Source organism: Cuculus canorus, chromosome 3 (genome assembly GCF_017976375.1).
Source record: "Cuculus canorus isolate bCucCan1 chromosome 3, bCucCan1.pri, whole genome shotgun sequence".
NCBI classification, from domain to species: Eukaryota; Metazoa; Chordata; class Aves; order Cuculiformes; family Cuculidae; genus Cuculus; species Cuculus canorus.
The window spans coordinates 9,127,370-9,142,371 of record NC_071403.1 but is presented as its reverse complement, the minus strand read 5'-3'; the positions used below and the strand labels follow the sequence as shown (position 1 = coordinate 9,142,371).

The following is a 15,002-nucleotide window of genomic DNA, read 5'->3' as shown; positions in this document are numbered from 1 at the left end:
ATGCTCCAGGCTACATGACACTTTTAATCCAAAGTAGAAGACATGCCTGAGAATTAGTAGTGGGGGGAAAAAAAGAAGAGGAATGAGACAAGCGGCATCTTAATGAAGAAGTTTCCTTTTACTCCCACCAAATAGTGGACTAGAAAAGCTCAAAGCCTTTCTGACATTTAAAATCTGTCTCCAGGTAGTCTGGATGAAGCAGAGACACTGGTGGCTCCCAAGCCCCTTTGTCACCTGATCCCTGTGAGTGAGAAGACCTGCACTGGGAGACCTTTTACTTGTGCTTTGGACAGCAGCAGAACAGCTGCCTCAGCGTCAAGTTGGCTTCAAAGAGCAAATTGGCTTCCAGGTGCAGACACATTTGCATACCTGTTAAATTCCAAATACTGCAGCATTTCCATGGACAGCAACTTTATGGTACTGAGAGAGTATGGAGAGGGTCCTGAACACATACGTCACTCGGTTCACTCCAGAAGGTACTTAGAGCTGTATCACTTTGTAAACCGTTAAATTGCTTTGACATGGTTGGATTTGCTTCACTTGCATATGATGTTTCATTCAAGGCAAGATGATTATATGCTCAAGATCTAAGAAATTACTTTTCTCACCACTGAAGAAACTTAACATGACAGAGCAGATCCTGGAAAGATCTCACAAGAAAATCAAAAATAGCAACAGCCACTGCCAAAAATAAGAGCTACAGCAGTGCAAACCAGCTTGAAATAAAAAAAGAAGCCAAAAATAACCCAGTTGGCTAGATATGTTTTTCACAGTTTCGCTCACTTCAGAGCTAAATTCTTCTCTCTTGAAATCTTGAAGTTTATGGAATCAATACATACCAAAAGATTGTATTGTAGCTGTGTAGATGTCTCAGTACATTTTTCTCTCAAGTGCTGGTTTACCTCACTAAAGCTAGAAAAGTTACTTCTCTCAGAACACTTAGATCTTCTAAAATTGCTTGTGTTAAAATTTGATGTAAATTTCAAGTGACAAAGGTTTTTGTGTCTAAATTCAGTTTATTATATGACACTAGAGACCACAGAAAAGATGTTGTACAGCAGTATGATACTAACATTTTAATAATAGTTCTTTCAGTAATGATGCAATATGAATTGTGACTCTAGTTTAGTTTAAGACATTATTTCAGTGGCAAGGACATCTGTTATATACCATCCCCATGAAAAATTATTGGGAAAAAAAAAGCTATTGCTCCTCTGCTCATAACATTAGAAGTCAAGTTCTTAATTTCCTAGAAAGAATGAAGCATAGTCTTTTAAGGACACTGAAAGTATCACCAGAAATTCTTTGTTCACTGGAATTTCATGGCAGCTTTTTTCTCCAGATAATTTAACATGCCATGATTGTTTCTTTCATAGATAATTCTATGACTGATGATTCCTATTGGCATCTGGCCTTTAGATTAACTGAAACTAAAAGGGGTAGAAAGTAATAAACTGCTTCTCATCTCGATAGTTGCAATACCTGTATTTTAATTAACAAGTAAGCAATAAAGTCCTCAAGCCTGCTGAGACGGGAATTGGAACTAGATGATCTTTAAAGTTCCTTCTGACCCAAACCTTTCTATGATTCTATGATAATATGATATGTGCTCTGGCTGTCAGGACTAGGAACGTGATTGTCCCTTTGTACTGCCACTGGTGAGGATGCACGTCAAACACTGTGTTCAGTTTGGGGCCCCTTAGTGCAAGAAAGACATTGACCTGTTTGAGTATGTCCAAAGAAGACCAAAGAAGCTGGTGAAGGGTCTGGAGAAGTCTTACGAGGACTGTCTGAGGGAACTGACGTTGTTTAATCTGGAGAAAAGGAGGCTGAGGAGAGACTTTATCACTGTCTACAACTACCTGAAAGGAAGCTGTAGTCAGGAAGGTGTTGATCTTTTCTCCCAAGAGACAAATGATACAATTAGAGGAAATGGCCTCAAGTTGTACCAGGGAAGGTTTAGATGGGATATTAGGAAAAAATTCTTTGCCAGAAGGGTTGTCAGGCACTGGAACGGGCTGCCTGGGGAAGTGGTGGAGTCGCCATCCCTGGAGGTATATAAAAGATGTGTAGAAGTGCTGCTTTGGGGCATGGTTTAGTGGTGGACTTCACAGTGTTAGGCCTACAATTCGACTTGATAACTTTAATGGTCTTTTCTAACCTAACTGATTCTCTGATTTTCTGTTTCTGCCTGATAGGAGGGGCTGTGTGCCAGTAGGTTTTTTCTTTAGACAGAAGCAGCTATGAGAGCATTAGGAGTCAAAGGGTTTCTGAGTTTCCTGTCTGCACTAATGATCCTGCTAGCCAACACAGGGACTGGTCCTGAGCTGTGGATACGTCAGCAGACACAAATAACAGAATGTCTTTTCCATCTTTATCCATTGAAAATAGGCTTTTGGGAATGGTGGCGGGTGCCTGTTCCCAGGTTAAACAATGAAGGGAAGGCAAGAAGTTCAGGAATTAGCCTCATCTAGACTTAACTGAGGAGAAAATATATTTCTTTCATTATTTTCATTTAATTAAACTATTAAAAATTTGAATTTTTAATTGTGACTGTGGGAACCAGAATATACCATTTCAATGCAAGTAATTTTTTGTATGATTCTAAATGCATTGACTTTGTAGGACCTGCCAGGAAAAAATTAATTTCTAGGAACAGATAGTAATACATAGATGCAACTTATCTAAGCTACGATAGGAAATAATTATTCTGTAGCAGGATCAGAACTCTGCTTACATTTCTTTGGAAATTTTTACCCAGTAAGACCTTGAGCTGTCTGAGCCAATTAGTGCCAACAATGTAACTGTTTATTTCAGGCACCGTTGAATCAACCATTAATAATATAACAAGATAGCGGTGAGACGTAAATAAAAGAGGAGGGAGCTTCCTGCTCTTTGAGACACCGAGTTTTTCAGTAGTCCTCGACACAACTTGTCTTTCAATACAAAGGAATGTTTGTACCAAGTTACATCAGAGTGTGTTGTGATGCCTGCGGTGTGTTCCAGTCAGGAAGCCTTAATGAGTAGTAATAAAAATAAAAATAACTTACATAGAAGGCATTTTTTTTCTCTATAAAGAGAAACTCTATACTTTTCTCTATAAAGACTCAATATGTGATAATGGAAAGAGTAGATACATAAAGCAGCATGTGGTACAAGACAGATAGAGTAGACGGCTATAGCTATCCCAAAGTAGTTAAAATCAGCTTCTCAATATCACACTCATTTTGACCACGTAGAATTCTAAAATAACCATTTTCTCCCCAGGATTTTCCCCAAGAATTTGCAGCAATCTAAAGGAAAACAAACAGGAAAAGATTATCAATTTTAATTTTACAGTATTATTAAAAAATGCAAAATGTAAAATGCAAAACAAATCTTTTGTATTACTTTCCTTTTTAAGAAACAGAGCTTCTCAGATCTGGTGTACTGAGAATTAGTACACACCTTTTTCGGATTTTTAATCATTTGTTCAGTTTTGGTTTTATCAAAATTTCAGTTCCAAAACTGGGCTTAATAAAAATGAAATACTATGTCTACATGGCAGTTTCATAAACTGAAGCAGAAATCATTAGATAATTCAACTACTGGCTAGACGAAGTAGTCATTGAAACAACAATTGTCAAAATTCCCGTTACAAATAATCTGTTAAAGAGAAACCCAAGATACAAAAAAAAAAAAAGAGGTACCTTTTAATGAATTAGTTTCATTCAGGTAGTTGTTGACATACTGAGCAACTTATCTTCTAATGAAGTCAGTAGAAGTTCTGCCCTGGGTGTCAGTGTAACTACCTACCATAAGCCCTGCCATCAGCTATGTAAACTCCAATTACCTTCTACTGAACACAGGAATAATGAGATGAGTTATTAATCATATTCAAAGTAATAAAATCTGACTTACCTCAAATGGCTGAAAGCCAATGTTTATTTTTTTTTCTCATGGCTGGATAGCATTTGACAACGTTATTTAAATAGATAGCTTGTCTTTTCCAAATGTTTTAACAATTAATATTGACTACTTTTATTGAGTCTCATTTGCAGACAACAAAAAGAACAGAGTCTTCATGGGATATTTGAGTAACATTTGAGGATTTGGATAAGATTTGAGACAGAAAAGACTGCATAGGAAAAAGGACAGATATAGGTGGGAGATTGGATGAAACAGGCTTTGAAATTGAAGTAGATGATGTTGTAGTTCAAGGCTGAGCATGATAAAAGTTACCAGAAAGGTGATATAATTATGCAGGAAGCTTTAAGGTGAAGGGAAAGAATAGATGCAGAGAAAGTGAATGAAAGGAAAAAAGCTGGTTTTAGATAATCTGTCTTGTAAAGATTTTTCTTTGTCCTCAAAATGCATTACTAAGGATTTACTTACCCAGAACTTCTGTTTCTGTCCATTTTTGTCAGGTAACGCTCCCCACCTGTTACAAGAGATGGTACTAGTGAGACCTTTGATGCATATGTTCACAGTTGGAAGCTTTATGCAAGCAACCAGAAAAGAAAACTTGTCTTATTTATTTGTCCTAATACCAGTACAAGAACCAAGCACAACTGATAGATGTCTCCATGTTTAAATACCAAACTCTGCTAATGATAAAAATGAAGATAAGTATCCTGGTAACCAAGATCCAACTTGCCATCTGGGACTACAAATACTTAACACAAGTGTAATTTTAGTTTTTCATTGGAAAAAAAGTGTTTTCATTGACAGAATCTCTCCTCTGGATAGTTTGTCAGCTCAGCTGAACTGTGTAGGAGTACTGAAATGAATGCAAACACTTTTATTCAATTCAGCTGAAAATCCCTAAAAACATTTTTGTTAAAGGTCTCGTCCAACACCTTTACAAAAATAGCTGGTAAGATGGGACTGAAAATGTTCCCAGATTTTCTTAGCTCAAATTAAATTGTTGACAACTTAATCTGTTTTTCTGCACAGTGTGGAAGATGACCTGTAAGCCTGATGTTTCTTTGACATCTTTGAGGACATGCTAAATGTGTGGCAATGTCCATGAAACCACACAAGAGACTGTCCTCATTTGCCCGATAATACAATTTTCATAACTGTGTTGTAGTAGCTGAACTGCACAGCCCTCTGAGTTGTTCAGTCCTGCAATCATCCGGATGCCATCATCTGGATGTAGTTCAATAAAGTAAAAGCTTCCTGCACAGCTTAGGTAGATAAGACCATATGAAAGGTCTAATGATTGCTTAAAGACCTCTGCCATGGTTTGCATTTATACAATGAAGGCTTGTCTAGTTACTATTCACAGGTCATGGTACTCGGATTCCTGTAAAAGGGCATAAATAAGCAGAAAACTGAACACTTGAGCTTTTACAGGTTTTTTTTCCACAGTATAAATTTAATCCTAGAATATATGGAATGCCACTGACATGAAGTTTATTCATGTGTATCCCACCAGTCATAAGTTTGAGTGGTATTTGCAATGCTCAGTTCACTTTGAAAGGCAAACAGCAAAAATATAAGGAAGCTCACACTGTGAATGGAAAAATTAGGATTTTGGTGTCACCTTTGTAAAAAAATTTGAACAGCCACAGTGGCATCATCTCTCCTTAGTTAATAGTTAACCCTAATGTATATGAGATATCTGCACTTCCAACTGAAGGAAAAAGAAGAGCACAATAAATTGGTGACTAGCAGAGAGGTGAAATCTGGATTACAGTTACAAGCATAAATTGTAGCTGCTGATCATAAAATGCAATGAATTATAACAATGATGTTGGTAATAATGACCACTGAACATATATATATATTTTTTAAAGCCTCATGATGATTCTTCTTTTCACTACTATGCAACAGTTCAGGAATTATTAAAAATCTTCACCATTTCCTTGCTAAGTGTATTTCAGATACAGTCTGTCACAATCATGAATTTAAAACAAAGATATAAGTTATCTGATTTCATATCAGATTCAAATTACTTCTTTGACTATTTTACTAAAAATAATTACATCAGCTGCAGTGTGAAAGTCCAATATTTATATCAGTCTTAAAGACAGAAGAAAATTGCCTTGAATTTATATTCACATAGTCTTGCGTTCATTGCTTCACATTATATCTCCAACTCATTTCAGCAGCATCATGATCAGTTCCTGTAGACTCGCATTTCTGCCATTAAATACTTTTCCAATTTTTGTTATTTTCTAAAAAATAAAAAGTCAAATTCTAGTTTCATACCTGATAGGAATTTATTGATTTTATGAAATGTTTGTAAATGGAAGAAAACTTAGAAACCAAAGTGGAGAAGGACCTTTTTTTTATCCTTGATTATAACATATCCATATATTTAATTTCCCAGGGTTTGTTCCATTACAACAGAGGTACTTGACATATGAATTTTATCTTACAGTTTGGAAAGAGAGCTGCTTACTCACTAATTCATGCCCATGGGCATTCATCCAAACGCTCTAAATTAAAACACATTTAAGTGTACAAGAGTGCACCCAGGAGGTAAAGAAGGGTGACTAATCTCCTTTACTCAGAACCTGCCAGTCTGCTTCCACAGCACTGTGACCAGTTTTGGGTTTTCCTATACAGGAAAGACATTAACAGTCTGGAACAAGACCATCAGGAGTCCACTGAGATGCTTGGGATCTGGACCACATGTTGTGCAAGAAGAGGTTGAGAGATCTGGCTTCGTTGAGCCCTCAGGAAATGTGACTCAGGACAGATCTATTTATTGTCTTCTGCTTTACAAAGGGAGGGATATAGAGAAGATACGGTAGACTCTCCCAATAAATTCACAGATGATGCACAGATAACGACAGTCCCAGTTTTCAGTGAGGGAAACTGCAATTGGACATAAGTAAAATAAAAGTATTTTACAAGAGTGGTTGGGCACTGCTGAAGTGAGATATTGTGGAATATCCATTCTCAGAAATATCCAAAACTCAAGCTGAGAAGCCACATGAATCATAGAATGTTTTGGATTGGAAGGGACCTTAAAGATCATCTAATTCCACCCCCCTGCTCAAGGCCCCATCCAACCCAACCTTGAACACCACCAGGGATGGAGCATCCACCTGTTCCAGTGCCTCATCACTCTCATGGTGAAGAAATTCTTCCTTATATCAAGCACAAATCTGCCCCTCTCCTGTTTATACCCATTGACCCTTGTCCTGTCACTATGAGCCTTCATAAGCACTCCCTCCCCAGCTTTCTTGTAGACTCCCTTCAGGTACTGAAGGTTGCTATATATGTATGTGTATATATCCCTGGAGGTGTTCAAGGCCAGGTTGAATGTGGCCTTGGGCAGCCTGATCTAGTGGGAGGTGTCCTAACCCCTCTGGTAGGGGTTTGGAACTAGATGATCTTTAAGGTCCCTTCCAGCCCAAACTATTCTATGATCCTATGAGGATTCCAGAACTGGACACAATACCCCAGGTGAGGTCTCACAAGAGCGGGGTAGAGGGGGAGATTCCCCTCCCTTGTCCTGCTGGCCACACTTCTTTTGATGCAGCCCAGGATAGGATTGACCTTCTGTTCTGTGAATGCACATTGCCAGCTCATGCTGAGCTCCTTATTAATCATCACCTTCAAGTCCTTCTCCACAGGGCTGCTCTCAACCCCATCATCCCCCATCCTGTATTGAAACTTTGGATTTCCCCAACTCAGGTGTAGGACCTGGCACTTGGCCTTGTTGAACCTCATGAAATTAATGAATCTTAATTATGAAGCTGGCTCTGCTCCACGCTGGAGGACTGAACAAGATGACCTTCAGAGATCTCTTCTGATCTAAAAATCTAATGTATTTAATGATCTAAGAAACTTGACCCAACCTTGCCCTGCCAATTTAGAGCACACAGAGTTGGACCAAACAACTTCCAGCCTCAGTTAGACTACAGTTCTATGAATTATTAACTTCTGTATTCAATGCATAGATTTTGTGTAACAGTTAAACAACTAAGTGTCCTAATAGATCGTGATGGGGCAAGTGGTTTTGCCAGTTGTTTTTAATGGATGCAGCACAAAGTGCAGATAAAAAGATTAAGTTAGCGTTTACTGATTGAAACAAGTCTTGGGGTTAGTGCAAGAACCAGGACCAGAACTTCGCATGAAAGGTGGAACAGAGTGTCTTCTCCATAGATGTTGGCTTTTATTGACAGCAATTAATGCATGAGGTCCCAGTCGTGTTTCCTAAAACTCAGCAGTGTTTGTTCAGGTTTGTTCCAAAGACTAGCTGTGATTCACCAATTCTTGTTTCTCCCAGGCTAATGGGTGTCTCTCTCAGTCTGAAAAAACACTCAGCTGTGATGGAAACAGCTGCTGTTTTCTGAACCATGCTCCCTATATATTGTTTAATGATGCAGTGTTTGTGGCCACATGCCAGTTTGATTTGACATCTTGCCTCTGGGAGTCAATGCCAGCTCCATCAAGAGCATTTCTGGGGATTTCTTGGCTCATTCATATTAATATACCTTTTAAAGAAGAAGCAATTCTTTCAAAATACTCCTACGTGGAACATGTTTCTACACTTGTATCTTTAGGAAAGGAGGATGTATTTTCTAAACTAGATTTCTCAATATAAGTATTGCATTTGATCTTTGTAATTTCACTTTTTCCCTTTTCCTGCCTACAAAGTTGTACTTCAGTAGTTTTCACAATTGCAGCCTTACTGATGGAATAAATTCATTCTGCATCGCATCCCTTAATTGCACGTATCAAACACATTATGGCATCTAAGCACAGCTTTCACTTGAAGCTTGATTTAAGTTTAGATTCCTCAGAGAAAAAAAAATCTAACCTTTCTGGTGCCAAACCAAGCATCTGAGGGTGAATTTTCTGAGTAATAAAAAATATATATACTATAAGTCAATAATATTAATTAATTTAACTGGTGTTTTACTTGCTGTTGTAAGCACTAATCCTTGAAGTATGCACAAAGAATGACTGAGAATAATTTTCTAAAATCATCAGATGATAGCAATCTGAAAGGAAATCCAGGGGAAATGTTAACCTTCTAAAACTCTTAACCATCCACTAAGCTGAATGGAAACTTCATGGCATCCTATTTCAACAGTTCAGAAAACCATCTTTTTTCCATGGAATTCCTGCCCTGTACGTTTTCCTACACGGACTGGACTCTATACAATTATCTTTTCCTGAATCTGGGCAATCTTTGAGATTTGACTTTAGTTATTTCCTATTTAAAAATAGAGATTAGCTGTAAAAATGTATTCATTAATAAATTAAAAAGGAGCCCTCATGGGAGACTTTATGGGATTAAAAAGTAACCTGGTGTATCATTGATAACAATAGTGGTCCGTGATAACATTCCAGATCATTTTCTTGTAGAGAAGCAACTTAGAGAAAGTGTTTATTAGTCTCTCAAAATCTTCAAAACCAAAATTAAAATAACCCCAAATATCCCTAGAAATATAATCCTGAAGGAGTGAAATAAGCCATTGGAATTTAAAAGTGAAACATTCACCACTCATGTCTGCCCCAGAAAAGTGAAAGACCTGCACAGATTACAGAAGGTACCAGCAGTACAAGGATCATATTAATCAATGCAAATTTTCTTTTGGGAATACCATGGAAAAGTAGAATACTTAATGTAATTGCTCCATTACAACACTTTAAAAAATGTGTTTAATACAGTGTTCAACTTTATTACTGGTTTCTTCTGAGATTTAAGGAGTACATTGGTATAATTATCCTTAATGTAAATGTTGATGTCAGAACTGGAATTAGAATCTGTCTTTCTAATGACAGTAAAACACTGGGATTTAGTTCAAGATTAAGATGTCTAAATGTGTGTGTCCCACAGTAGAGAAAGGAGTATGTTTGGATCCATTCATTTGCCTAACAGCAGGTGACTAGGGCTATTTGACATGCCTTATGGTGCCTGGGACATCCACATGTTTCTGGCAGACATGACAGAGGACCTTTGAGACATCTGGCCTCTTCTCCCAAGTGACAGGGGACAGGACAAGGGGGAATGGCTTCAAGCTGCACCAGAGGATACTCAGACCGGACATCAGGAAAAAAAAATTCACAGAAAAGATCATCGGGCAGTGGCAGAGGCTGCCCAGGGAGGTGGTGGAGTCACCATCCCTGGAGGGATTCAGAAGAAAGGTAGATGAGGTGCTCAGGGACATGGTTTAGTGGCAGATAGGAATGGTTGGACTCGATGATCTAAGATATCTTTTCCAACCTGTGATTCTATGATTCAATGATTCAATGATTCTATGATCCACATCCTTTTGGGGACACAACAAGGTGGAAAGCTTTTCCCACTTCTGGTAGCACCAAATATTTCAGTGTGGGCAACAAGTGGATCTATGAGAAGTTGTTGTAGCTGAGCTGCTCTCCAGCCTCCATTGACTTTGTTGACTCAATTACTATCTCTGTGATGAGAGTTTGGATACCTAGCACATCACACTTACCTGACTCTCAAATTAAATCCTGACATAATTAATTGTCTAATGAAGCATGAGATGAGCAAAGGAGAAGCCTGGAAATCTTTAGGAAATACACAGTGAATAAAATGTTAGCATAGGAATCAGCAGACAACATTTGTCCAAAACTGTTAATGTGCAAAGATAATCTAAATAAAAGTAATAATAATTTGAAATCTTTGCATGTATTTAATACTATTCAATAGAACAGAAAAAGAAAAACAATTATGAAAAATATATTGCCTACAGAAGACTGTTGGGTTGTAAATTTAGATAACTGAATGTATGTAAACATGAAAAATTAAATATGGAATTGTAATTTACTATAAATTACCAAATTTACCAAAAAAAAAAAAAAGGGAAGTGTAACAGTATTTTACAGGACATTACAAACAAATCTACAGATAATGAAAAATAATTTTCAATCCTGTGAAAAATTATCTTTTTTAAACTCTAAAGTCATATTTCGCCCTAGAATTAAAAAAAAATCAAAAGATATTTAACTTTAAAGTAAACATCTTTATCCATTTGTTGGAGAAACAGAATGTATCAGCTTCCAAAACGATATGACAGTAACACATGATTTCAGAAAAAATTATGAGAATTAAGACATTACAGACTGAAGGATTCAGATGCTACCCATCATAAATCATCAGAGACAAAATCAAATAATTAAGAAAAATGGGTAAAATTATCATAATAACCAACATGGAAATTACAGTTTTGATGTGTATCATTTTTTCACAATATAGCCCAAAATGACGGATGACACAATTTCGTTGAACAAAATTAAATCAGGAATGTATTGCTCTAAAAAGGTTGTTAAACTAATCTGGGATGCATGTTACGTTCTCTCATGGCTTGGAGCAATACCTGGTTTAGGGACCAACAGATTGGAAGGGAAAATGATACTTTAGTCAATTTTTCCTGTAAAACAGCTGTGCCTTGAAGTGTTAATCATGGAAAAGATCCCCTTTGTTTTGGGCATCGTAAGTGAAAATTATTTAGTAGAAGAGCAAATCCTGTTGCCATTATCTGCTTTCAGAAAGTAAACTTTGAACAACAACAAAAAAAATAGAAGTACCTTCATGAATTTGAGAAGTATTAGTATTTTGCCTATAAGTTAAAATAAATGGGATTTAATAAATGATTGTTACTACTCCATAAAATACTACGACACTTTCAGAGTTGTTAGCTGATATAATTTCTTTAATATGGTCAGTATTATCATAGAATCATAGAATCACCAGGTTGGAAAGGAACCACTGGATCATTGAGTCCAACCATTCCTAACACTCCCTTAAACCATGTCCCTAAGCACTTTATCCACCTGTTCCTTATACACCTCCAAGGAAGGTGACTCCACCCCCTCCCTGGGCAGCCTCTGCCAGTGCCCGATGACCTTTTCCGTGAAAATTTTTTTCTGATGTCCAGCCTGAACCTCCCCTGGCGGAGCTTCAGGCCATTCCCCCTGTCCTGTCCCCTGTCACTTGGGAGAAGAGCCCAGCTCCCTCCTCTCCACAACCTCCTTTCAGGTAGTTGTAGAGAGCAATAAGGTCTCCCCTCAGCCTCCTCCAGGCTAAACAACCCCAGCTCTCTCAGCCACTCCTCGTAAGACTTGTTCTCCAGCCCCCTCACCAGCTTCGTTGCTCTTCTCTGGACACTCTCCAGAGCCTCAACGTCCTTCTCGTGGTGAGGGGTCCACAACTGAACACAGTACTCAAGGTGCGGTCTCACCAGTGCCGAGCACAGAGGGAGAATCACGTCCCTGGACCTGCTGGTCACACTGTTTCTGATCCAAGCCAAGATGCCATTGGCCTTCTTGGCCACCTGGGCCCACTGCTGGCTCATGTTCAGTCGGCTGTCAACCAACACCCCCAGGTCCTTCTCCTCCTAGAGTTCTTTTTTCTTAAATATCCTCCTAGAGTTCTTTTTCTTTCTCTGACAATTCTTGCTCCGGAGACCCTGCAGTTCATGTAGCCAACATAGTCATTACCAATTGTTTCCTAAAGTAGACCTATCCAAACTTCATGTTCCTAACTAATAACATTTTGACCTTATTGAAGATAATCAGAGATTTCTAGTGTCTCCAGGGAAGCCAAGGCCTTGGAAGTTTATAGATGTGATAATGAGAAGAAAATTAGACACGGAGTATGCTTTAGGTTTGTTAACAACATCAGAAAGAAAACCTAAGAAGCTGGGTTTAAAAGTAGGCAAGATCATGCATGTTTTGAGCAAAGAATTATGTAGTGTATGCTACACTAAATCCAGTAACTGCTAGGAATACATAAAGCAACAATAACAGGCATTTGTGTGACAAATTGAGAAATGAATAGATGAAAATATATAGACATTAACCACCTCGATGTTTGTAGGGCTCAAATGCCCAGCAGAAAGAGAAGATTAAATGTCCTGTATTATTCTATAGAGAGAACAGGAGGAAGAAGTCCAGGGGAAAAAAATCAAGAAAAAATATCCCAACGATGAAGTAATTTAACTCCTAGTGGAATTAGTTTGCAAGAGGAAAAGACAGAGACTTTTAAAAGTGAGTTGACAGGTTCTTGGACAACATCCATTAGGGAACAATATTATGTTTCTGGAAGATAACCAAAATAATGTGATAGATAACCAAAATAATGTGATAGCACTTTTTTGTCTCTTGCTTTTGTGATAATTCCAGCTTGATATCTACTCCAAATGAATGACATTTCGAAAGCAAACAGATGCTGGACCTCATTACTCACAGAGACAGGGAATCTATTAGAGTTATTTTTACAAAGCTTTAGACCACTAATGCCCCCACCTTTGGTATTTTTAGGAAAAGCTTTAAACCTTAGCACTCAAAATTTCCATTATTATTAGAAGAAAAAGAAGAGATTTTAAGGAAACATTATCAATTACAAATAAAATCACTTTAAAGGGGGAGTTTTCCTCTGTATAACAGAAATATTCTGTAAGAAATACATCACTTAATTTTCCAAAGGAAACCATCATGATCTTCAATCAAAAATAACCTTGAATAAAAAGAAGTAATTTCGCCGAACTCCATGTGGTTCCCTTCAGGAGAAAAAGTAAGTGAGGTATTTCCATTTACTCAAGGGAAACCGGCTCCAACTGGCTCTGTAAAGAGAATTCTGGTGCTTTTCCAGATAAAAGAACAAGTATTTGTGTGCTTCTAAAAAAGGATTTCATAATTTTGTGTCTAGTTTTACATAGTACAGGCACCATATCTGTCCTTTCCAGTAACAACTTTCCCTTAATATTAATTCTGTAGGAGTAGGTCCTGAATGCAGAACAATGCACAACACTTAAAAACTGGAATATGGAGACTGTTTCAGTATTCTTCCACAGAATGAAAATTCATTTTCTATGAACATTTTCCTTGTTTCTTGTTCAAGAAACTATATTGCTACAATACAGATGGACCACACAAGACTTGGGTGGAAATATAAACCAAAGTTTCAGAAAAAATAAATGTAGTATTCCATAATTACGTGTCATTGAATAAAACTGCAACATAAAATAAAACCTGACATAACAAAAGCGGTTATCAACAATGGCTTCAAAACCGAGGAGAACAGAAACTAGGTTCTAGCATTGTAGGTAGAATGCTGTTACCAGCAAATACAGCAAAGAAAAGCTGAGCAAGTTAATCATGTCTTTTGGCCTGCTGGTTAAACTGAGTTTGATGCATTGCAGGATGTGGTTTGCCCTCTTGGCTGCCAGAGCACATGAACCCAGTCATACATTTAATGAGATATTTCTCACCTTTTCCATCTCTGAAAAAAAAATGCTGATGATCAAACAGGACCCAGAGAAGTCCAGATTCATCCAATTCAACTTTAGGGAACTGAGACATTTGGATTAGGAAAAGAACCACTGCTGTCAAGAGAGAGAGATGATTCCTGAAGTGAATTTGTCCCACCTGAGTGCTGACCACAATCAGTGCTAACAAATTTGACTCCTTTGTCTCTCTAATACTACATTTACCATGTAGCCATTGCTAATTTGCTGTCACCACACTGGCCAAACGAACAATTAAATCTCTTGGATTAAAATACTGTCTTCCCATAGACTCTAAATACACAGCAATAGGACATAAAGATTTCTTAATGCCTCTCATCTTGACCTGGTCTATTTCAATACCAAAGTTCTGCTTCTGTAAAAGGCTCAGAGTACCTCCTTCTCCTGATAAAAAGAGAGCAGGAGAGAAATACATGCAGTCTAAAAATTTCATCTTACTTTATTCCCTGCACTTGGTCTTATAACTACGTTTTATAACTAAATTTTACTAGACAAAACCAGCATGACTATTGTAGCTTAGGTCTTATTCTTAGTGCTGTAGCATAAAATCAGTACTTTTCAAAAAGCAGAATTTTCATCTACTCAGTTAGACAAAGTTCTTAATATTTTATTAATAAGAGAAAGTTAGGATTGTTAACTAGTATTCTCTACGAGAAAGATCTTCTTAGAAAATGGTTCCTGGAATTTGAAACTATGCTTTTGCCTGGACTTTTCAGCATGAGAGATGAGTCAAATTATAAATGAGTCAATTGTTAAGTCATTCCCACAAATCTACTGTAA

At 37.5% G+C, this 15,002-nt stretch overlaps 1 protein-coding gene across 1 annotated transcript in view; it reads right to left on the bottom strand.

Annotated features, from left to right (window-relative positions):
- Positions 1–210: 210 nt before the first annotated feature.
- TINAG (tubulointerstitial nephritis antigen) overlaps positions 211–15,002 on the bottom strand; it is a 46,056-nt gene continuing 31,264 nt past the window's right edge. The window contains exons 10-11 of the mRNA XM_009567778.2: positions 4,375–4,420; positions 211–3,293 (exon numbers count right to left, since the gene is read on the bottom strand). Of these exons, the coding sequence (XP_009566073.2) occupies positions 3,183–3,293; positions 4,375–4,420 (157 nt within the window). The 3' untranslated portion in view covers positions 211–3,182. The remainder of the gene's footprint in view (positions 3,294–4,374; positions 4,421–15,002) is intronic.